We start from the raw sequence: 21,488 nt of genomic DNA, 5'->3' as shown, positions 1-21,488 counted from the left end.
GGATCATGGAAGTTTTGTATTGCTGGTGCTGGCGCTTGTCAGACAGTCATGTAAATGCAAACGTGGGCGACGCGAGCATGAATGCATGCGAGTTTACTCGTCTGTCATCTGATCGGCCATGAAGACGAGAGCCTGGGCTGCAGACCGACGCGTCGTCAGGCAGTCATGCTCGTAGCGTGCAGATCATCAGGTGGTATGCATGGGCAATGGCAACCAGCCAGGCCTCGTTTAGATCGTAAGTTTTTTCATTCTCTCTCCATCACATCAAATCTTTGGTATATGTATGGAGTATTAAATGTAGATAAAAAAATAACTAATTACATAGTTTGGTTGTAAATTACGAGACGAATCTTTTAAGCCTAGTTAGACCATGATTGAACAATAATTGTCAAATACAAACGAAAATATTACGATACCAAATACTAATTCATAGCCCCAATCTAAACATGACCTGAGTACACATAAGCTTCCAAAAATGAAAATTTACGCGAACCCCATGCACGGGACATGCTCCATCATGCCTCCACCATCTCGCTGCATCTATTGCTACTCCTAGCTGTCTCCTGTCAGTACAAAGGCCACAGATTAGGTGCCCTCTAATGACCCTCCGTGTCAGTCAAACACTGGGTTGGGCGTGGGGGGTAGGTGATGGTTTATCCTATTTCATATATTTGCATTGGATCATGTGATGAACCGATTAAGAAAGACACAAACAGAGGCCTGAAATGGGCAGGCATTTTTTTTTCCTGAAAAATGGGAGGAAGTGGGCAGGCACTGGCAACGAGATGGATGTTCTTGGTTTAGCTGTCCTTGGTCGTCGTCCTCGCAGGTCACAACTCACAAAATTAGTAGTCGCCTATGACAAAAGCTTTAGTATTAATAGTTGCCTGAATTCTGCACATTTTACTACTACAGTTGTGAACAAGAAGTCCAGAACTGCCTGAATTCTTCTCCTGAAGATCCACCGCAATGCGAAATTGAACCTGCAGAAAACGAATGGGGAACTGATTGGTACAGTACTTAATAGAGAGGGTTTATAATAAATAATCTTGACCAAAATACAACCATATCCCCCACAGAAGATGACAGGGTTAGATTTCTTGTTTCAGGAACAGTCCAACGCCGTTCGCTGTAATCTGCTCGCGTCCAAATTAATCCAGGAGGATGAGAGTGTGAGACAGACGACACATATAGATGGCCATGCAGCCCGTGGCCCGCTGCTCCGGCCCAAAGCCCGCTATTTTGGCCTGGTCCTAGCATGGCACGGTTCCCAGCGGGCTCGGGCCAGCCTGACCCAATGCTTAGGGCCGTGCCTGGGCTACTCCTTAGGCACGTCGGGTGACCCTGCCCGGCCCGCTAAATTTACTTAGGCCCGGTGTAGACCCACATCCCCTATCAAATAATATACACACCAGCTACAACTTACCCAGCAGAGTAGACCGACAGCCGCTCACGCTCCTAAAAAATACGAACACTCTTTCTTTATTGGTGGGGACCACCAGAACCTTATCACCTCACGTCTTCACCTCTTTTTTTTCTGCTGGGTCCAATAACCTTATCACTTCGGATTCAATGGCCTCACAGTTCAGTTCCAGTTCTTTCCATCCTTCCACCGCACTAGCACGTCTCTCATTTTCTCTCCTTTGATTTCTCTCAGATCCGAGCAAACCATGGACGAGCACTTGAGCAGCCAGGGGCAACCTCAACAGTGGTGTGCGGCCCTGCGGAGAAGTCGCGGAGGAGGAGGTTGGAGCCACACGCGGCCACACGGGCATGGCCTTGCGCTGCTGCGGCGCGTCCATGGCGTCGCCGCCTGCGGCGAGGAGGCGGTGGCGTGCGGCCCTAACGCGGTCGGCATGTGACAAGGAGGCACCGGTCGAAGGCTTCTCAGGGGTGAGCGCGCCGCTGCCGCGCGCCTCTCGCGGCTTGCATAGCTGTCCCTACCTCCCCTTCCCTGATCTCTCTCTCTCTGTTAGCATTATGTGGGCCTCGGGCTGGCCTGGCCCGTTGGCCGTGGCGTGCTTTTCGGGCCAGCCCGGTACGAAAAGTGGCCCGACAGGTTGTGTCTGGGCCGTTGGGCAGGCACGAAGCCTAGCAGCTTGTTCGGTTGGCTGGTTCGTGAAGAAGTACTGCTGGCTGATTTGTGTGAGAGAAAAATACTGTTCCAGCTGAAAATTTATGATCGTTTACGACAAGCCACAGCCAAACGAACAGGCTGTAGGTCGGCACGGTCCGGGAGGCACGACGTGTCGTGCTGGCCCAACCCACTGTGGGCCATGCCTGGCATGGGTCCGTGCCGGGAGGCCGGGCCGGCCCGTTGGACATGTATAACGAGTTAACGACACATGCACACTTGCACAGGGATCACGCCCGGTATATAAACGCGCAGGCGGTCCACCCACCGGCGACGGCGATCCGTGAACAATCGGTCGTCCGAGTTGGCATCTTTGGCCAAACCAGTATGATCGTCCAATCACAGATCTCCTCTCCCTCAGTTCCTCACCCTGTTCGCACACAATAAACAGCATTAGCCGGCTTAGGTGCCTCTCTTTCTAATCCCTCTCTCTTTTTCTCTCCGTCCCATTTCCCACTACCTGCTCCTGCTGCTTGCTTGTGCGGTGGGCGCTGCGGGCGGTGAGGAGCGGAGCGGAGCAGAGAGTTGAAGGGGATGAAGGAGGAGATGGTGGTCGGCCTGTCGGCGCCGGGGCCGGTGGGGAGGTGGGGCGCCGCGCCGCCGCAGGCGATGCTCGAGAGGATGAAGGACTACGGCCAGGAGGGCGCCTTCGCGCTCTGGGACGATCTCTCGCCCGAGGACCGGGAGCTCCTCGTCCGGGACATCGAGGTGAGGCAGCAATGCGCTCTTGGTTCCGGCTGTGCCGGGCCCAAAGATTTGGTTTTTAGTTTCTGCATAAACCTTTTTATTACGGGGTACGAATTCTGCGTAACGGCTTGGTTCTGCGTTGGAGTTCATGCATATAGATTTCGTTCTAAGCTGGAATTCTTTAGGAATGTTTTATTGATTTGGTTTCAAGCAGTTAAGTTAATACTTTTGGATAAGATAACTCGTTGCACTAATAGTTTCGTTATGTGTTTCTGGGCAATCCCCAGTTCCACTAATGTCCTTGAACTGTTTTTTCTTGTTCTGTCGGCAGATGGAAGTCTGCAGCATTTTTCTTCTTTCATCTTAACACTCTGACAGTTGCTAAATCACGCTCTGTGCTGTGTTCTTCAGAGTCTAGACCTTTCAAGGATCGATCGGATCATCCGGCGCTCCCTTGGATCACAAGGTGAGAGGTGGACGAATATTCATTGCTCCAATGTAGAAGGCTTTGTCACGTGAATCTTTAACTGGCATCCTTAGTTAGAGTTATGTGGTGTTCATCCCAATTACAGGCATCCCATTGCCTGCTGTCGAGCCCGTGCCAGAATCTAGCGTCTCCAAGGCGGAGGACAGGTCTCCTGAGGACAAAGAAAGATGGTGGAAGAAGGGGCTGAAAGCCATCTCGGAGGGGAAGCTGGCCGTTGTCCTTTTGGCCGGTGGTCAGGTACTCTGAATTCTGAGAAGTCTTCTTCTGTCTAGTATCTGGTATATATATACTTATGCACTGAATTGGGAAATAATATGTACATGGTATTTCTCCTAATGTTGCGTGCAGGGTACTCGACTGGGAAGCTCAGATCCTAAGGGATGTTTCAGTAAGTTGGTTTAACATGCTGAATCCTTGTATGTTAGTACTTAACTTCATATCTCACATGTGCAGTGTTATGGGTTTTCTTTTCCTATTTTGGAAACACAGAGAGTCAGAGATGCATGCTATTGTTGCTGTGAATTATTTCTTGCTTCATATGCAACATATTTTTTGGTCAACGACGACCACTATATTAGTATATTTCCCATGTTGTCTATTTTGCATCTATTTATGCCGTGGAATTTTATCAAAATGGCAAAAGTTGTATTTGCCTCCTTATCTTTGTTCATCCATTTTATGGTGTAATTGGCGTTTTCCTAAGATGTGATGTTCCATTCTGTATGATGGATAACATAACTTGCATTTTTTTTTTTTTTTGCCTCAGATATTGGACTTCCATCTGGAAAGTCACTTTTCCAACTCCAAGCTGAGCGTATTTTGTGTGTTCAAAAGCTGGCTGCTCAATCTAACGAAAGTAATAGTTTTTAATCCATCATATTTCTAGTTATTTATCTTTTCTTCGCTTCAGATTATATCACACTCAAATTGATAATAACCTGCAGGTCCGAGTAACACTGCGCCGATCCACTGGTATATAATGACAAGCCCCTTTACAGATGCTGCCACTCGCAAATTCTTTGAAACTCGTAGATATTTTGGCTTGGACCCTGACCAAGTAAGTGATACTACAAATTATTTGCCATGCTAACTATTCCATCGTATTTCAACAAAATGCACAAGCCTCCCAATTCATTATTAAGAGGTTTCTTTCCTGATTAGGCTTAAACCTTTTCTTGACAGGTGACATTTTTCCAACAAGGCACACTTCCATGCGTTTCTGCTGATGGTAGATTTATTATGGAGACACCATATAGGGTACAATCTTCTTCGACTTCTAAACTCTGCTTTGACCTTGTATAGTCAGGAGCCATAATTTTTTGTGTTTGCAACTTGATCTACGAGTTTGACTTGTGGAGTCCAATTGTTGAATTCAGATTTCATTTACAATTTTTTTTATACTGACTATTTTCCAATGCTAAGTTGTGACGTTCTTGTTGTCTTTGCTGCGCGTAAAACCAGGTAGCAAAGGCTCCTGATGGCAATGGTGGAGTTTATGCTGGTAATCCCCATAAAAAATGCAACTTCAATTGCATCATTTACTAAACAATTCTTTTAGATGATTAATTTGGCTATCATAACATCTCACAGCGCTGAAGTCCAAAAAGTTGTTGGAAGATACGGCTGCACGGGGTGTGAAATATGTAGATTGCTACGGAGTTGACAACGCACTGGTGAGGACATATGTTTTGAGATAAATCCTTGTGTTTTGTTTTCCTTTTCTTTTTCTGACCAGTGTCATGTTTATAGGTTCGAGTTGCAGATCCTACATTCTTAGGGTACTTCATTGACAAAGGTGTATCTTCTGCCGCCAAAGTGGTTAGGAAGGTACAGTCCAGTCTCATGCTTCAAACTGGTGGGCTACCATTGTCATATATAGCAATGCACCTCATTGATAGTCAATTGAATACTCAACAGGCTTATCCACAAGAGAATGTTGGGGTATTTGTTCAACGAGGTCGTGGTGGACCTCTCTCGGTGGTTGAGTACAGTGAAATGGATGCAGCTATGACTACTGAAATTAATCAATCAACAGGGCGACTTCGTTATTGTTGGAGCAATGTATGATTCTATCCTTCGCTTCTCATTCCCTTTCCTCCTCCCTCCCTCCAAAGTATAACAGTTGCATATTATCTTTTTTCCCCTTTTTGTATAGATCTGTCTGCACATGTTCACTCTGGACTTTTTGAATCAAGTGGCAAACAGCCTTGAGAAGGACAGTGTGTGAGTATTCTCTAGTTTGCCTTCTTTCAAATTTTTTTTTGGAAGGAAGTATTCTTTCAAAATTTTGCAAGTCAGTCCTCAACAATAGAATAGGCAACCGCATTAGTTATCTAGTTCCAAATGATGTTTTGTAACTCTTTCATGAGAGAGTGCCAAACTTAAAGCACACGGTAATTTTATAGAACTCTACTTTGTGGCATTTTAGTAATGTGTAAAAAACATGTCATGGGAAGTAATTTTACCTGGCAAGGATCGTGTCCGAAGGTACATTATATTATATTGTAGCACTAGAACCTGACATTTGTATATCCTGTGACCAGGTATCATCTAGCTGAGAAGAAGATTCCTTCCATCCATGGGTTTACAACAGGCCTGAAGCTTGAACAGTTTATATTCGATGCTTTCACTTATTCCCCATCCACGGCACTTTTTGAGGTTAGAATTTTTATCTAATCATAGTACGCATATTGTCTTATTTTTGTTTCTCATCAGGAGCAGGAAAAAACTTACCGGTGCATTTATGTTAAAATTCAGGTCATGCGGGAGGAGGAATTCGCACCAGTAAAGAATGCCAATGGCGCAACATATGACACCCCTGATAGCTCGAAGCTCATGCTCCTCCGCCTCCATAGCAGATGGGTAGTCGCCGCTGGTGGCTTCTTGACGCATTCTGTGCCCTTGTATATGACAGGTAATTTGCCATATTGGTGATTAAGCACTCTAGTGAACTTGGAAACAACATTGACTTATGCCTGTATCGTTTCTCTGATGATGCTTTCTTGCTTCCACTCATAGGCGTCGAAGTTTCTCCGCTTTCCTCCTACGCCGGAGAGAACCTGGAAGCAATCTGCCGTGGGCGAACATTCCATGCGCCGAGTGAGATATCGTTCTAGGTAGGCCTGTTCATGGCAGCAGCTGAGCAGCAGTTGTGTAACTGTAAAACAAACGGAAAGGATTGCAGGATGCGCATGTTTTCTTCTAGGCGTGAGATGGATGTGGATGGGCAGGTTGTTGTGTACTTGTATGTTCTATGCATGTTGTAATGTAGCATCTCGAACTCCAAGTTCATCTCGAGTTTTCTCCTCATCTCCTTGCAGTTCCATTTTTTGGTTCACCTGTGTTGCTCCTGTGTAGTGTAGATCGTTTCGAGGCCGTGTGGAATCAACGAAGCCTTTGGAATGCCCATATGGTCCATGACTCCGGCCATTCACATGTATCTGCAGACTGCAGTTGAGGCAGTCTTGCACGGAACCTGCAACTCTGGAGTCTGGACTGAAAAACCAATACCGTCCAGGATAGAGAAGCAGCAGCCTGCTCAAAACGGGAAGACCGTTCGTCCAAGCAGGCCACGGACCACGGTCACCAAAGAAGATTTCGTATCGCCAAATTTGATAGGCTGATCCGCAAGTTGCACAAAGTGTATGAGAGGATAGCACATGGCAGATTGGCAGGTACAAATGGTCTTGCGAACTGATCGAGATAAACACCTTTTCCCCTACTCTATTTCAAATATTTCCCATAAATGTATATGCGTCTGCTCTAGGCCTGTTCTAGGCAATGTATAGGTGTACAGATGTACAAATGTAAAGAACCATGAAGCTTCATTCTCAGTTCTCACATGATAGTTTAGGAAGCTGTACCTTCAGGGATATCAGTAGCTTCATTCTCACATACTAGTATAGGAAGCTGTACCTTTAGCGATCATATCAGTTCTGAAAGTCCAACAGAAATGGAAGGTCAATGATTTTACCTTTTTTTCCTCTGAAACAACACCATGGAAGACCCTACATATAAATGATGCAAACTCAAGCATAGAAAGAAATCAGCAATTATGAATTCCCATTTGCACTCACCAGTGCAAGAAAGATTCAGACGAGAGAAAGAAAATCAACAAGAACTCAAAGTAACATGCCTAACAACAGTGATCTACTTGGAAAAACCTCCTCAATGCGAGGAATCAAAACCACGAGACCGATACAGTCCATTTCCATATCTTCAATTATTAGCAACAGGTACACTTGTACAATGGTGTTTCCTCCGTAACGGTTATCACAACTAAGGTACAGTTCCACTTCATTTTGCAAAATTTTTCAAGATTTCCCGTTACATCGAATCTTTAGACGCATGCATGAAACATTAAATATAAATAAAAAATAAAACTAATTACACAGTTTAGACAAAATTCACGAGACGAATCTTTTAATCCTAATTAGACTATGATTGGACACTAATTACCAAATAACAACGAAAGTGTTATAGTACCATTTCGCCAAAAATTTTGCAAACTAAACAAGGCCTAAGAACAACACTAGCATGATTACCAATCCAATTCTGGCCCAATGTTAGTAAAGACGCTACCAGTTCCTTGCCATTTCAGATCACATTTACACTGTCATCACCACTCAACTTAGGCTGATATCAGATATTGTGCGGAACTCATATGCAACCTTCTTTGATTCCCAAGTCCCAATAGCCAAGATAAAGAGCAAGTGGAAGACTTGTATAAGCCAGGAGAACTTGTGGTGAATGTGCCTGCGCAGAAAGAAGTAATTCTAAAAAAAAAGGTAATTGCATTTCTCGAAACTAGAATGCAGTCGCTATTTTTTTAGATAAAAATATCTAATGAGGATTTTTCAAAGTAGTTATATCTTCCAACTGGCATGAGGAAAAAAATAAACAGGACACCTGCAATTGTCGCTAAGATAGGGTTTGTCCCTTCAACACTCGAAAAAAGAGCGAAATTTTTTAGTTTCAAATAAGGTTTTCTACTAAATTTCACAGGCTGGTGACCAATTTCCACAATATGACAGGCACAAATGATCTCCCTAACTGACCAATTAACGAGACAAGATCACACAGCATACAACATAAAGATGACAAACGAAAATATGCCAGGCAGAATTGCAAGAACTTTACGACCTCAGCTCTACTTCAGCAGTTGAGAGAATAATTACTGCCACTGCTTGCCAGACTCCGATGAATGCAGTAGAAACATTGCTAGATAACAATGGTCAACATAGGGCAAAGCATAGGAACACAGCCCAGACACATCAGCTGACATGAAACAATACAGATCTTAGCAAAACTTTGCACGACAAGGTACAATAAATAGTAACATGTTCAGATGATGGGACTTCATTGAGATGGGAACAATCTCCAAACCATAGTCGAAAAGCACCAGCCTAGCAGGGATTTTTTTGAACAAAAAAGACATCATTCTATAGACTACTCATAGAACATAGTCTAAATTCAGGCTGCGGTGAAAGCCTTCTTGCCAGCGGCAGCGGATCCAGCTGGAATGACTTTAACAACATTGAACCTCACAGTTTTTGACAGGGGCCTGTGCACAGACAGAAACATATGCTTCAGCAAAGAATCATGCTTGTTGATGCATAAGATCTTCAACTAAACTCAAAACATTTAGTATGTTCAATACGGTGGCAATTTCGTTTCATTGTTGAATGTAGTAGGATCTTGACAAACCAGGTAAGCTGGACTTGAAAGAGAACAAGTTATCGGACACAAGTATTACCTGCACTGGCCAATGATGACATGGTCACCTTCCTTCACACGGAAGCATGGGGAGATGTGAGCTGGAATGTTGGAGTGCCTCTTCTCATACCTGTAAGCACATGTAACTCATGTTATAGAAACAACGAAGTTCATTTGGAAGACAAAACATGAGTCTAGATTCCACGAACAGTCCACTTACCTCTGGTATTTCTTAACAAAGTGGAGGTAGTTCCTGCGAACAATGATGGTTCTGTTCATCTTAGCACTGTGGCATGTTCCAGCAATAATTCTGCCTCTGATAGAAACGGTTCCAGTGAATGGGCATTTCTTGTCAATGTAGGTCCCTGTGGGCAAAAAAATATTAAAGATGTTACGAATGCAAGAACAATCACTAAGAAATTAATTATTTTCATGTGCCATAGTACTTGGGATCATAACCTCATTGTTTTCAAAATAGGAATTGAAATTTGGAGCCAGACTACCAATTTAATTTAATTATTTAAGACAAAATATACTAAGCAGGAACAAAAAATCATTCAGAACAGGAAAGTAGTAAACAGGAAATGTTATCCTTCACCTTCTAAAACCAGGTACATCATATCAGAAGGAACATGACCTAATCACATGTTGGTGTTTTAAAATGAGGGATTGAAATCTAAGCATTTAGAACTCTAGTTCTTTCAGTATAAAGAGACAACCATTTGTCCTTAATTATCTCAAATAACAATGCCTGCCTTCAAACACTAGGACTTTGAAGATAGAGCTACAGATGAAGGAAACCATTTATACCTTCAATTGCTTCCCTGGGAGTCTTGAAGCCAAGGCCAATGCTCTTCCAGAATCGGTTGCCTCCTTTGCCTGGCTTCTTACCCTTGCCAGATTTCTTTGAGCTATAAAATTAAGAAGAAATCTACTGTCACGAAATGCATATGGAGAATAGAAAGCATGGAAGAAGCAAGAAACTCTCACCTGAGGAAAACCTTAGGCTGCTTGAGGAAAGCCTTCTCAGTCTAGAAACGGGATATAGATAGAAAACATTAGAACTACTCTGCAACTAGCTGGAAACTGCTGGAATTGCTTATACACATGAACAAACAAAAAACTTGGCAAATCCCTGACTACTGCAGTAAGTGCTGTGCTCTGAAATAATCAGAGTGACTATACTTACTGCTATAAATGCATCACATCAAAATGGGATCCCCATCAAAATAGCACATTAAACCTAGAAACTAGAACTGACACTGTATCATCAATAAAGGCTAAAACTGCATACAATGGAACTGCTGCGATAAAGTTTACACCGCAATGTCTCAGAATTCATTGTTGGTCACAAAACATAATTCCATGTACCACAATAATCACGTCCCTCTAATTACCAACTAGCAGAGTCGCAACATTACAAAATGATAAGTGAGATTGACAAGCCCTACCACATCTAGCCCAACTGAAACCTTGAAACCCCCGTCAAGTTCTTGTGTCCTTAACTATAAATCCTGGACAAACGCTTGACGAAGGATGCATCACTAGATTCTACCAATTTGCAGACCCCCACACGCTGACAAATATGCAATAATAAGAGGTCGATAAGATCGAAAACATAGATCCCAACAAACCAAAACTCACTAGCAGGCGCAGGCATCAGTACACGTGAGCAAACCAGATCAGGGACAAACAAACCAATCAACGCGAATGCGCTTCGCATATAAAACTGCCCCGAGCTAGTGACGGCGAGCGGCGAAGCAGAGGTCGTACACGGGAAGTAGCCCAGAAAGAGAACTACCTGTTCCGCCATGGCTGCGCGGTGTGCGTCGAGCGGCGAAGCGGCGGCGGCGGCGGCGCTCGGGGGCTGCGGAGCTGAGACTCGGAAGGAAGTGGCGGCGCGGCGGAAACCCTAGGGAGCAACTTATAGCTGAGCGAGAGGGGTTGGCTCGAAATTTGCAGAAGAGCCCCTGCATTTTCGTGCTACGTGCCCTCATACACCCCTATAGACTATAGAGCAAGTGTGAAGGCTGGCCCAAACGGCCTATTGTTCCCACGGCCCATATTCCCGTGGGCCTGGCCCGCTAAATTTCAGTTACTACAGCGTCCGTTCGCAGTGACGCCATGAATGGAGCCAGTGCAGACCCCGAGCTTTCGCTAGACTGTCCGATCTCACTGGCCGCTTAATCTCATCCGTCCGCTAGGAAGCCAAAGGCCACAAGAGATCTCCCTCCGTTCCCCTCCTGTCCGTCACTGCATATCTCCGGCTCGCCGTCGGCGTTGCCTCCTCTCCTCCTCCTCCTCCTTCGCCCGCTAGAGGCGCCCGAGCGACCTCACCGGTCGGTTTGCTGAAGTGACGTCGTCCAGGGTGGAACTGGTTGTGGCTTCCATTTCTGGTTCGAGCAGCCTTGGCCTCCGCGCCGGCAGTCACGGAGGTAAGTCCAGCGGAGTGAAGATCCACCTGGAATTCAATCGGTTTCTCGGATTGGAGACCTATGAATTCGATTCAGCCGGTTCTTTTCCACCGATTCGTTTTGTGTTGGAGATTTGTGAATAAGTCGTGTGGTGATCGATGTTTCGTTGCAGTCGTGCAGTTGAGTTGAGATGGCGAACATTCCCCCCTCCTTCGCCGGGGTCTCGCCGCCGTCCCCCTCTCCGATGGCTGGCAGCAGCAGCGGACCCGCCGTGGGCCAGGCAGCCAAGGATAAGAAGATGGCGTCGGCGGAGCAGCTGGTCCTGGAGCTCTGCGACCCTGAACTGCGCGAGAACGCGCTGCTTGAGCTCTCCAAGGTTGCCTCCACAGCTGTTGTAGCTCCCGCTCGTGGGGGATGATTTTCGCATAGTGATCTCTACGTTAGCAGTTGGATTTGTGTGTGAATTATCTCTTGTTGATTGTTGATGGAATTTTGTGCAATTCGATTTGTGTGATTTGTGCTTGTGAATTATGGTCGTGCAGGGTTGTGTCATGCTCAGCTGCAGGTCTTCTAGTTGGCAAAACCTTTTCAGACACTGCCAAATATCACTTGGAATCCAACATGCTCACACTGTCTGAATCGGCAAAAGGTTTTTTGAACATGGGTGTTCAGGGAACTGTCATGCCTAGTGTTACTCCATCACGAGCGCGGGTGGAGTCATACTCAGGTGCAGGTGTCCGACTTGGCAAAACACTTTTGGACATGGCCAAATTCACCCATAATCGAAAATGGGTATGGCTGTCCAAATCAGACAATGTTTTCAGGAAATAGGTGTCCGAGTAACTGCCACCCTTAGCGTTACTCCGTTGCAAGTGTAGGGTAGAGCCATACTCATATCCAGATGTCCGACTTGGCAAAACATTTGACATTGCCAAATACCCGTCCGTATCTGACACGTGTATGGCTGTCTGAATCGGACAAGATTTTCAGGACATGGGTGTCCGAGTAACTGCTGCTCTTAGTGTTACTCTGTTACGGGTGGCGATGGAGTCAAACTCAGGTGCCAGTTTATGAATTGGCAAAACACTATTGGACTTGCCAGATTCCACTTGTTCTCCAACACGTGTACAGCTGCCCAACTCGGGGAAGCTTTTATGACATGTGGCCCTCGTGACATTATCCAGTTTTGTCGGCCTAGTTACGTTTGTGCTGTTTTGTAGCCCTAGATACATTATGCTGTTTTGTCGCCCTAGATACGTTATGCTGTTTTGTTACCCTCGTTACGTTATGCTATTTTGTCGTATTCGATTATCCTAGTTTATTAGTGATTTGGTGTAAGAATTATTCCATGCATTGATTATTTTCTGATTGCTTTACTTGATTGAAAGACCTCAATTTTAGCTGTATGTCTTCAATTTTGATAATGGTCTCAGCTTGTAAGCAGTATCTTGGGCAGCAGTCATTCGAGATTTCCATTATGGGGCACATTTATTTATTTTTTGAATGAGCTTGCTTTGATTAGCTTATCCGTACTTCCGTAAATCTTATGTTGCTATTGCAAAATTAGTACCTTAGTTGTTAGACTATGAATGGATGCCCAGATAAGTGGCTTCAAATTTAGAGTACCATTTTGTTCTTAAAACTGAAATTAAATGATTGTATATTTGTACATTCAGTCGTTAACATGAAATAGCATCTTGCAAGGCAGAACTACTTGATATTTAAATGTATCCATTTTTCAGAAAAGGGAGATTTTTCAAGATCTTGCCCCGCTGCTTTGGCACTCGTTTGGCACAATTGCTGCTCTACTCCAGGTATGCATAGTTCCTGGCCCTTCAATAGATATGATTTTAATACCTGTAATGACAAAGGACTAGTAGCTAGGTTTGAGAATACTTTACACTTTTTGTTGTGTCCCCGTGATGAATCTGTTATTATGCTAAGTCATTTTTTGTCTTAATAGAAATCAGCATGGCATTGGTGGCCATAAGTAGTGCAACTTATTTCTGGTTTAACCCAGTCTTTCTAACTTGTTATGCTTGGTGACCTGGAAACATATGCAGGAGATTATATCTATTTACCCGTCACTCTCACCCCCCACACTGTCACCTGGAGCATCAAACCGAGTTTGCAATGCTCTTGCACTTCTGCAGGTGCGCCTTTTCAACTAACAGGAGCATAGCTCAATGTTTTGGCTTCTGGTTGCTGCTACTGTAAGGGTACACGTTTAGGTTTATGGCATACCTTTGTGTTTAACTTTTTTTTATCGATTTCATTAACTATTGCAGTGTGTTGCATCGCACCCTGAGACCAGGATCCTTTTCTTAAATGGTAACAAGCCATGCCCTTGCATAATATTGTTTAAATACACGGAAATGGTGTATTATTAAACCTACCTCCTGCCTCTTCCTCATTGTCTCAATTATGTATATGATAACTATTATTGACAAAATTTAAATTCTTTTCAGCTCATATTCCACTGTACCTGTACCCATTCCTCAACACTACCAGCAAAACGAGACCTTTTGAGTACCTAAGGCTTACTAGCTTGGGGGTCATTGGTGCTCTTGTCAAGGTAATTTTTCATTATTTGAGTACCTAGGTGCGTGCTATGTGATAAACAGATATGCTAGTTTTTCAATACAATTATCAGCGAAGATTCATGCAGTTCTCTTGTGCTGCTATGTGATTAGCACAATACAATGCACTTACCACTTAGTGTATTTGCCTTCAGTTTAATTAAATAATGAAATTGATCATGGAGAATCTGAACATAGCATGATAGCTACATCGTTACCTGAGACAAATCACAAGACGAAATAGCAGCTTTGTTATTTGTTGCATTGAGATGTTCTTTTATTGTCAATTTATCATGCAGCAGTAAGAACATATATGCTACCTTTTGGGCCGTTCCCTTCATTTTGTTAAAAAATACATAATGATATAATCAGTACTTACTTGCTTAGGAGTGTGGGTGTGTGTTGTAAGGGCTCTTGCCCCTTTTTCTTCTTAATACAAAGGTATGCAGCTCTTCTGCGTGTTCGAGAAAAAAAGTACTTACTTGCTCTAAAAATACCATTTCTGTAAATGAAAATTTTCTCTTTTTATTTTGGTAATAATGCAGGTTGACGATACTGAAGTCATCAGTTTTTTGCTGCAAACTGAAATAATTCCTCTGTGCTTGCGAACCATGGAGATGGGTAGTGAGCTATCCAAAACTGTATGTAGCTACCCATCTATTCTCATTCAAATATCAGCATTTATCTCTTCTGCTTAATACTGCAAAGGTGTAATAGGTTTTTTAGTATGTATTTTGTCATCTGAAGTTTATCTGGTGCACTACTACTTTGCTACCATCAGTTATCTCTAGAATATTCTTGGCCTGTACCAGCCTTCTCTCTGATAAGCCTAACTTTGTACAATTAATAAGCCTAAAAGGTGACTCATACAAGGAGCCTAGAAAAATGTTTGTCCATTCAGTGACTGTCCTAGACTTTTATCACTAGAACATACCATTCTGTTGATCCATGGTCGTTTCAGGGCCCCCACTGATGCATATTTGATTACAAGCTCTTTTTATGTGTGCGTGCGCGTGTGTGCGGGGGGTGGGGGGGGGCGGCGGTGGTTAAGCTTCTTTTGGTGGTTGTGATTGGTGTTGAATTTTAAGACTGCAATATGTCTCATGGACCACACAAGCTCTTGTTCACCTACATTTGTAGCCCTCGGTCACTAACTTATCTAAATATGCATATGTGAGTGGCTAGCAACAGGGTGTTGGTGTCTTGGGTTATTTATTCTCTTTTATTGTGTTTGAATGTTTTCCTGCACATTTGCAAAAAACATCTTAGATCTAGATCAATATCTAAATAAGATCAGATGTGAATTGTTAAATTTTCATAGTATCATGTATTGAAACATAGATCACATCAAGTTTCACTTTCATGTCCATGTGTATCAGTGGGGGCTCTTGATGTATTTCGTCAAGAACCAACAACCACACATGCTTGCTTTGGACTGAAAAGGTTTGTTGTTTATGCAGGTGGCAACTTTCATTGTCCAAAAGATTCTTCTAGATGATGTTGGGCTGCGCTACATTTGTGCCACTGCTGAGCGTTTCTTTGCTGTAGGCAGTGTTTTAGCAAACATGGTTGTTTCACTCGCTGATCAGCCCTCCACAAGGCTGCTGAAGCACATCATTCGTTGTTACCTCAGGCTGTCAGATAACCCTAGGTCTGTGCTATCATTCGTATTCTGCGAAGTTATTTTACACATGTGCCCCCAACAATATATGCAATCTGTTTAACTTTCCCTTTCTATGCAGGGCCTGTGCTGCATTGCAGAGCTGCCTTCCAGACATGCTCAAAGATGGGACATTCAATAACTGTCTTAGGGTGAGCCACGCTCTTACATCAGCTATCAGCAACTCAATATTGCAATCTTCCCTAACAAATGCCTGCAAAATTAATTTTTTTGAATAAATACTAAATATACCAACTTACTGGGACAGGATGATCCAGCGACAAGGCGCTGGCTCCAACAGCTCCTGCACAATGTGACAGGCGGAGGCATGGGAGTAGCTCCTCAACCAGGCATGGATCCCATGAACATGGGAATATGATATGCAGTTTAGACGTTGCAATTCACGTCAATAACATAGCACCTCTCAGTGAATTGCAACTAGAGAAGATCTGGCCACTGTCCAGAAGAAACTTAGTATGGTGTAGTCTGACTTTCTACCGGGGTAAAAATAGGAATGTTGTGTGGTATTGTCATAAGCAGTTAAGCTGATGTGCGCCTGTCTTGTAATGCTGTAGAAACAAGCTCAGCAGGCTGCTGCTTTTGTGTTCTTGCACCGGAGCTCTTGTGCGTTGACCCTTCAGAACTTGTGAACAAAGTAGGAAGAACCCGTCCCGTGAAGCTTTCTCGCTGTGCCGATCGGTCGTGATCTAATTGCTTTTGGATGATGTCGTAAGAAAGCATACCGAAAAAAAGAGTACGACGTGTGCTATATTTATCAGCGAGCATAGTGTTTACCAGTTTATGAGTTGCTTTTGTCTTTCTAATTGCGTCGTGTATCAAAGGGGACGGCTCTTAATTACGATCATAAATTTTCAGTTGGAACAGTATTTTTCTCTCACACAAATCAGCCAGCAGTACTTCTTCACGAATCAACAACGAGATGAACCAGCCAACTGAACAGGTTGACAATTGATTAATCGAGTAATTAATTTTTGTTTCCCGGGTACCGAGCAATTAATTAATCGCTCCAGTAATATAATAGTATATTCGTATGCCATTGAAGGGGCATGTTTGGGATGCATGAAGTGAAATAGTCAGGAACTGAATATGTTCAGTAAAATCCTTCGATATCATTACCCTTTTCTTCATTTTGCATCGAAACTTCCAAGTTTTCCTAGTAATCCTCCTAGCTGGATTTCAAGTTTTCAGCTTGAAAGTTGAACATAAAAGGTTCAGGTTAAATCTTAAACCAGAGAATTGTAGTTTGATTATGGTCTCTTTGGTACGGCTTCTAAGATGGCTCCGACTCAAAGAAGCCCTACCAAATAGGATACCAAAAACCGTTTTTTTTTTCTCTCTCAAGCCACCAACGAGCTAGAGCCCTCTTTGAACTAGAAGCCGGAGTCAAAAATTAGCTTTTATTGGCTCCTCTTAAAAATACTCTCTGAAGGCATTTTATCGAATGTTTTTTTTACAAAGTGCTTCAATTTCAATTAAAAAAAACTACTCCATTAGAAGAGCTCGTTTTAAAAGGACCGGAATCCCTGCAATACTGAACCTACAAACAAAAGAAGATGTGGGCTCTTAACTTGAATATAAACGGAAGTCGCACCTGGTGTCCTCAAGAGTAGGCTATCTTCTAAGTTATCTCATCTTCCATGAACTTAACACAATTCTAGCTGAATCTAGACCGATACTCAATGAACTATAATCTTCCCACTCATATATTAGAGGAACTAGCGCCCTGTTCGTTTGGGCTTGTTTGACTGATAAATCATAGCTGAAAGATAAGCCATGGCTGAAAGTACTGTTGGCTGATTTGGTATGAGAGAAAAATAATGTTCGTTGGCTGATAAGTTATGACTTATAAGCCGTAAACGAACATGCTGCTGTAGACTAGTACAGAGTCATTTGGAAAAACTATTCGATGAACTCATCGTTCCTTTAAACTGAACACCCACATAGAAAATGAGATGATAATGTTTCCTTAAGAGCGCAGAGGCACGAGCCAATAAGATTTTCACCATACACGAGGCTAAGATTTGGGCCATAGAGCCTCACCAATGCTACATACTAACTAGTTTATTGGCTTCAGCTAAAAGGAGTAGAATATAGCTCATGAAACTCCCTTGGATCTGGTACAAGTACTCAGGTTTATTTCTTGGGATCAACCTCTCTTTGCTACATGCACTGCAAACAATGCTTCCACTTTTCGATAGATGAAGCCATTGACTCTTGTGCATATGCTGCGAGGCCACTACTCATCACGATATGGATTCCAGGAGAAGATGTGAAGATACGGGTTATAGTCCACGGTGGTGTGTTAGGGCTAACAACGGAATTTGGAAAAGGAGGAAGAAAAACCAGACTACACCACGTCGGACCAGTGACTCACAACTCACAATCTTTCCTCCCACAGGCTTCGCTGCAGCTTTCAGAGCCACTCAAATCCCCTTCCCCTTCTCTACACACACGAACGCAAGCTCCCAAGAACGCATCCCCCATTGGATTTGGAAGCTTCTCCATGGGACACCGAGCCTCGTAGACGAAGCAGAGGAGACCAGAGAAATCGAAGAGCAAGGAAGCAAGAAGCAGGGAGCCATGGCGTTCCTCCTTCCCAAGCTCACAACGCCGTCAGGCCCGTCATGCAAGTTGCCCCCGAGTCCCCTCCTCAAGCCCCAGCTCGCCCAGCCGGGCCACGGCGGCGGCAAGATCCAAGGCTCCGGCTCTGGCGCTGCGCAGGTCGCGGCCCCGGGCCACCTCAGTCTCCTTCTCCTACTCAGCGCCCCGCAGCAGGCAGCAGACCCAGCGTCCAAGTCCACGGCGACCAAGAACCGGGGCAAGGGCGGCGGGGATCCGCAAAGGTCGGATTTTTACCTCAACCTCGGGACGGCGGTGCGCACGCTGCGGGACGACCTGCCCGACGTCTTCGACCGGGAACCCAACTACGATATCTACCGGTGGGTAAAAAGAGCCATTTTCCCTTTTGTGTTGCTATATTTTAGTTAATGTTGGGTTAGGCCTTTGAGAATCGATCACGATTGTTGTATGAATTGGATTAAGTTGGATTAGTATGCTAATTGCTGATCATAGAGAAGTTTCCGTGCTGCTAATTCTAGTTTGGTATTTCGGGGGATTGAGGTCAAACATAGAAATTGAGCAGCTAATGGTCACTTGGTGTTTACATAAATACAGGAGTAGTGGCCATCATGAAACATAATGGTGATTTTTCAGTGATGCCAGTCATAATTCTAGAAATGAAGTACACTAATTGTTTGCTTATTTCACCTAGCCTTCTAATAGAACTGATAATTTGTTATAACTCATGCAATATTTAGAACTGAGAATCAATAGATGAGCAACAAGTTTATTGCTTGGTTCTAAGACTAGGCTGTTATAGGGCAATGAGTGCAACAGTCATCATTTTTTTCATGACCGTCTATCAAGGCACATTTTTCATTAAGAGTGAAGAAGTTTTACAAGTGCTGTTAAGCCATAGCTTACTGCCCAGAGCTGAACAGACACCAACCTAACACCGAAAACAATTACAGACTATATGGCACACTAGTTTGTGGCAATGACAAATTCAGCACATGGGTGGCAATCTAGTCTTAGGATTGAGAGCCATTAGGGTTGTTTATGGCTGTGTCCTTTTTGCAGAGGTCAGAAGTGTGGTCAAGATAATTGTAACTGTATCAACTCTATGTAATGACCTTGAATTAATAAAATCCTTTCTTTGTCAAAACAACGAAGTTCAGCACAAAGGCAGATGCAAGTCATCATCAACGGTTTGCTATTAATTATCTCTGATAAGGACACTAGGCCTGAATTTTGCAATCTCTTGCAAGCTTATTCTTTGTAGGCATGCTTCTACATTCTGTAAAATGGAAACTGAAAATATTTTTTACATCTATTGCAGTGAGGACATCACATTTGTTGACCCACTAAACACTTTTCATGGGCTCGACAACTACAAGACTATCATCTGGGCACTTAGATTCCACGGGCGCCTACTATTCAGAGAAATTGGGCTTGATGTATCACGCATTTGGCAACTGACAGAGACTTCAATAGTTGTCCGGTGGGAGCTGTGGGGCACTCCACGTGTCCCATGGGAATCATATGGCTGCTTCAGTGGGACGTCGAGATACAAGGTTGACAGGAATGGGAAAATTTACGAGCACAAAGTCGACAACTTGGCATTGGACTTCCCACGATCAGTAGCGAAAGTGGGTAGCATTGCTGATATGGTAGTCGCCACACCGAGCCCCAATTTAACGTTTTGGAATGTGGTTGGGACAGGTGATGGTTGCTCATGGACAAAGCTTTATGAAGCCGTGGTGGAAGCTGTGGAACGGGAAGAACATAGTTCCACTGGCATTGGCGTTGGAGGTCTACCTGTCCCCTGCAGCTTCGGCTGCGGCTGTGGCTGCAGTTTTTGAACTGCAAACTACTGTAGCTTGAACTGCTGCAGCCGCAGCCACAGCTGCAGCCAGCTCAAGCGAATAGACCATCACTTGTTCATAGGATGGAATGAGCTCCAGGACTAGTTGCTTGGTGGTTCCTAGGAGAAATGTATAGAATATATATGGGCACATGAATCACGATACTACTAATATCTCTTTGTATATTGTAGCTATAGGGCAGTTAATTTAGATAAAACACATACTAGATGGCTATATTTGATTACCCTTGTGACATTGTCTCATACTGGGCGCTTTCACTGTTTTCTTATGCGATACATGGATTTTGAGTGTGATTTGTTCAATATTAGACACAGTTTAGGATGTAGAGGAAAATCAAACAACATCGGTAATTGAGGGAGGTCAAAATAAGACTTTTTCCCTCTTTAAATGTGTTGTGTTTGGTTGGCCGGAACATAAGTGGGATTTTTCTATCCTCATTAATAGAGGCAACCACGTCGTCTCAAATAAGTCATATTGTTGTTCCTCACAACAAGTGCAAAAGGGCCTATTTGAATAAATCATATTCAGTCTGTTCGCTTGTTAGTTTCAGCCAGGGCTTATCAACCAGACAACAGTGTTTTCCTCTCACAATAAACCAGCATCAGCCAGGCTTATCAACCCAGAAACCAACCAACGAACCGGCCGATTGTTGTTCCTCACAAGTGCAAAAGAACCTATTTGACAAAGCTTTTAGAGCAGTTTCTGGGCTGAATATAGGGAAAGCTATGCCAAACACTTTTTAACATAGAAATTTTTCAGGTTGATCTCATGAAATTATTCTCTAAAATGAATTAGGAGGCTGGAGCTATAAAAAAAACAGTGCCAAACACTTCTTAACAGAGAAGTGACTCATGTTGATTATGTGGAATTATTCTCTAAAATAAATTAGGAGGCTGGAGCTAAAAACAATCTTCTCCTGATTTTAGAGAATCATAGATAACCATTTCCAGTGCAGAATCACTTTTTACACAGAATCAGGAGCTAGATAAGCTCTACCAAACAGGCCTATTATAGCACTAAATACTTAGTCACATCGAAGCTACAGTAAACTCCGTGCACATGAAACGGTCTCAAAAACATTTTAGTAGTTTCTGGCTCGTTCCAGTCATATATGCGCTTAGAGGCAGCTCATTGGCTATCACTTAAAAATTATACTTGCACACTCAAATCATGCCTGCACAAAACACATGGATTGGAAGTCAAACAACAATGGTAGCCAACAGAGCAACAACGGCCAGCAACACTATACCAACAGAGGAGCAACTCTTTATACTCTCAGTGGTCCTCATTTTGCGTTCTCCACCTGCAAGAACTCAGACAGAATGCGGCTAAGTATTTTCAGTTCA

The 21,488-nt window shown here is 43.6% G+C and overlaps 4 protein-coding genes across 6 annotated transcripts; 3 read left to right on the top strand and 1 right to left on the bottom strand.

Annotated features, from left to right (window-relative positions):
• Nucleotides 1-1,563: 1,563 nt before the first annotated feature.
• On the top strand, nt 1,564-6,617 carry LOC136491422 (UDP-N-acetylglucosamine diphosphorylase 1-like). 2 transcript variants are annotated; one of them, XM_066487705.1, is made up of 16 exons: nt 1,755-1,893; nt 2,362-2,842; nt 3,233-3,287; nt 3,394-3,545; nt 3,657-3,696; nt 4,075-4,164; nt 4,253-4,365; nt 4,491-4,565; nt 4,770-4,809; nt 4,899-4,981; nt 5,058-5,135; nt 5,226-5,369; nt 5,464-5,531; nt 5,852-5,966; nt 6,066-6,222; nt 6,327-6,617. In XM_066487705.1, the coding sequence occupies exons 2-16, from the start codon at nt 2,669-2,671 to the stop codon at nt 6,422-6,424; spliced, it is 1,482 nt and encodes a 493-aa protein (XP_066343802.1). In that variant the 5' UTR covers nt 1,755-1,893; nt 2,362-2,668; the 3' UTR covers nt 6,425-6,617. The 2 variants fall into 2 exon arrangements, with proteins under 2 accessions (XP_066343803.1, XP_066343802.1); XM_066487706.1 differs by lacking the exon at nt 2,362-2,842 and having other exon boundaries at nt 1,564-1,893.
• Nucleotides 6,618-8,586: 1,969 nt separating this feature from the next.
• Nucleotides 8,587-10,940, bottom strand: LOC136493659 (small ribosomal subunit protein uS17). Its single transcript, XM_066489761.1, has 6 exons — nt 10,825-10,940; nt 10,014-10,054; nt 9,834-9,934; nt 9,244-9,388; nt 9,064-9,153; nt 8,587-8,871 (listed from the first exon to the last, which is right to left on the bottom strand). The coding sequence occupies exons 1-6, from the start codon at nt 10,834-10,836 to the stop codon at nt 8,781-8,783; spliced, it is 480 nt and encodes a 159-aa protein (XP_066345858.1). The 5' UTR covers nt 10,837-10,940; the 3' UTR covers nt 8,587-8,780.
• Nucleotides 10,941-11,202: 262 nt separating this feature from the next.
• LOC136493658 (uncharacterized) lies at nt 11,203-16,221 on the top strand. 2 transcript variants are annotated; one of them, XM_066489760.1, is made up of 10 exons: nt 11,203-11,458; nt 11,618-11,813; nt 13,180-13,251; nt 13,501-13,590; nt 13,726-13,768; nt 13,906-14,012; nt 14,562-14,657; nt 15,477-15,667; nt 15,759-15,828; nt 15,945-16,221. In XM_066489760.1, the coding sequence occupies exons 2-10, from the start codon at nt 11,628-11,630 to the stop codon at nt 16,053-16,055; spliced, it is 966 nt and encodes a 321-aa protein (XP_066345857.1). In that variant the 5' UTR covers nt 11,203-11,458; nt 11,618-11,627; the 3' UTR covers nt 16,056-16,221. The 2 variants fall into 2 exon arrangements, with proteins under 2 accessions (XP_066345857.1, XP_066345856.1); XM_066489759.1 differs by having other exon boundaries at nt 11,206-11,458; nt 11,610-11,813.
• Nucleotides 16,222-18,134: 1,913 nt separating this feature from the next.
• Nucleotides 18,135-20,355, top strand: LOC136493656 (uncharacterized). Its single transcript, XM_066489758.1, has 2 exons — nt 18,135-18,636; nt 19,596-20,355. The coding sequence occupies exons 1-2, from the start codon at nt 18,278-18,280 to the stop codon at nt 20,116-20,118; spliced, it is 882 nt and encodes a 293-aa protein (XP_066345855.1). The 5' UTR covers nt 18,135-18,277; the 3' UTR covers nt 20,119-20,355.
• Nucleotides 20,356-21,488: the final 1,133 nt, after the last annotated feature.

This window comes from Miscanthus floridulus, chromosome 11 (genome assembly GCF_019320115.1).
Source record: "Miscanthus floridulus cultivar M001 chromosome 11, ASM1932011v1, whole genome shotgun sequence".
In the NCBI taxonomy this organism is placed as follows: domain Eukaryota; kingdom Viridiplantae; phylum Streptophyta; class Magnoliopsida; order Poales; family Poaceae; genus Miscanthus; species Miscanthus floridulus.
This window is presented reverse-complemented; position numbering and strand designations above follow the sequence as displayed.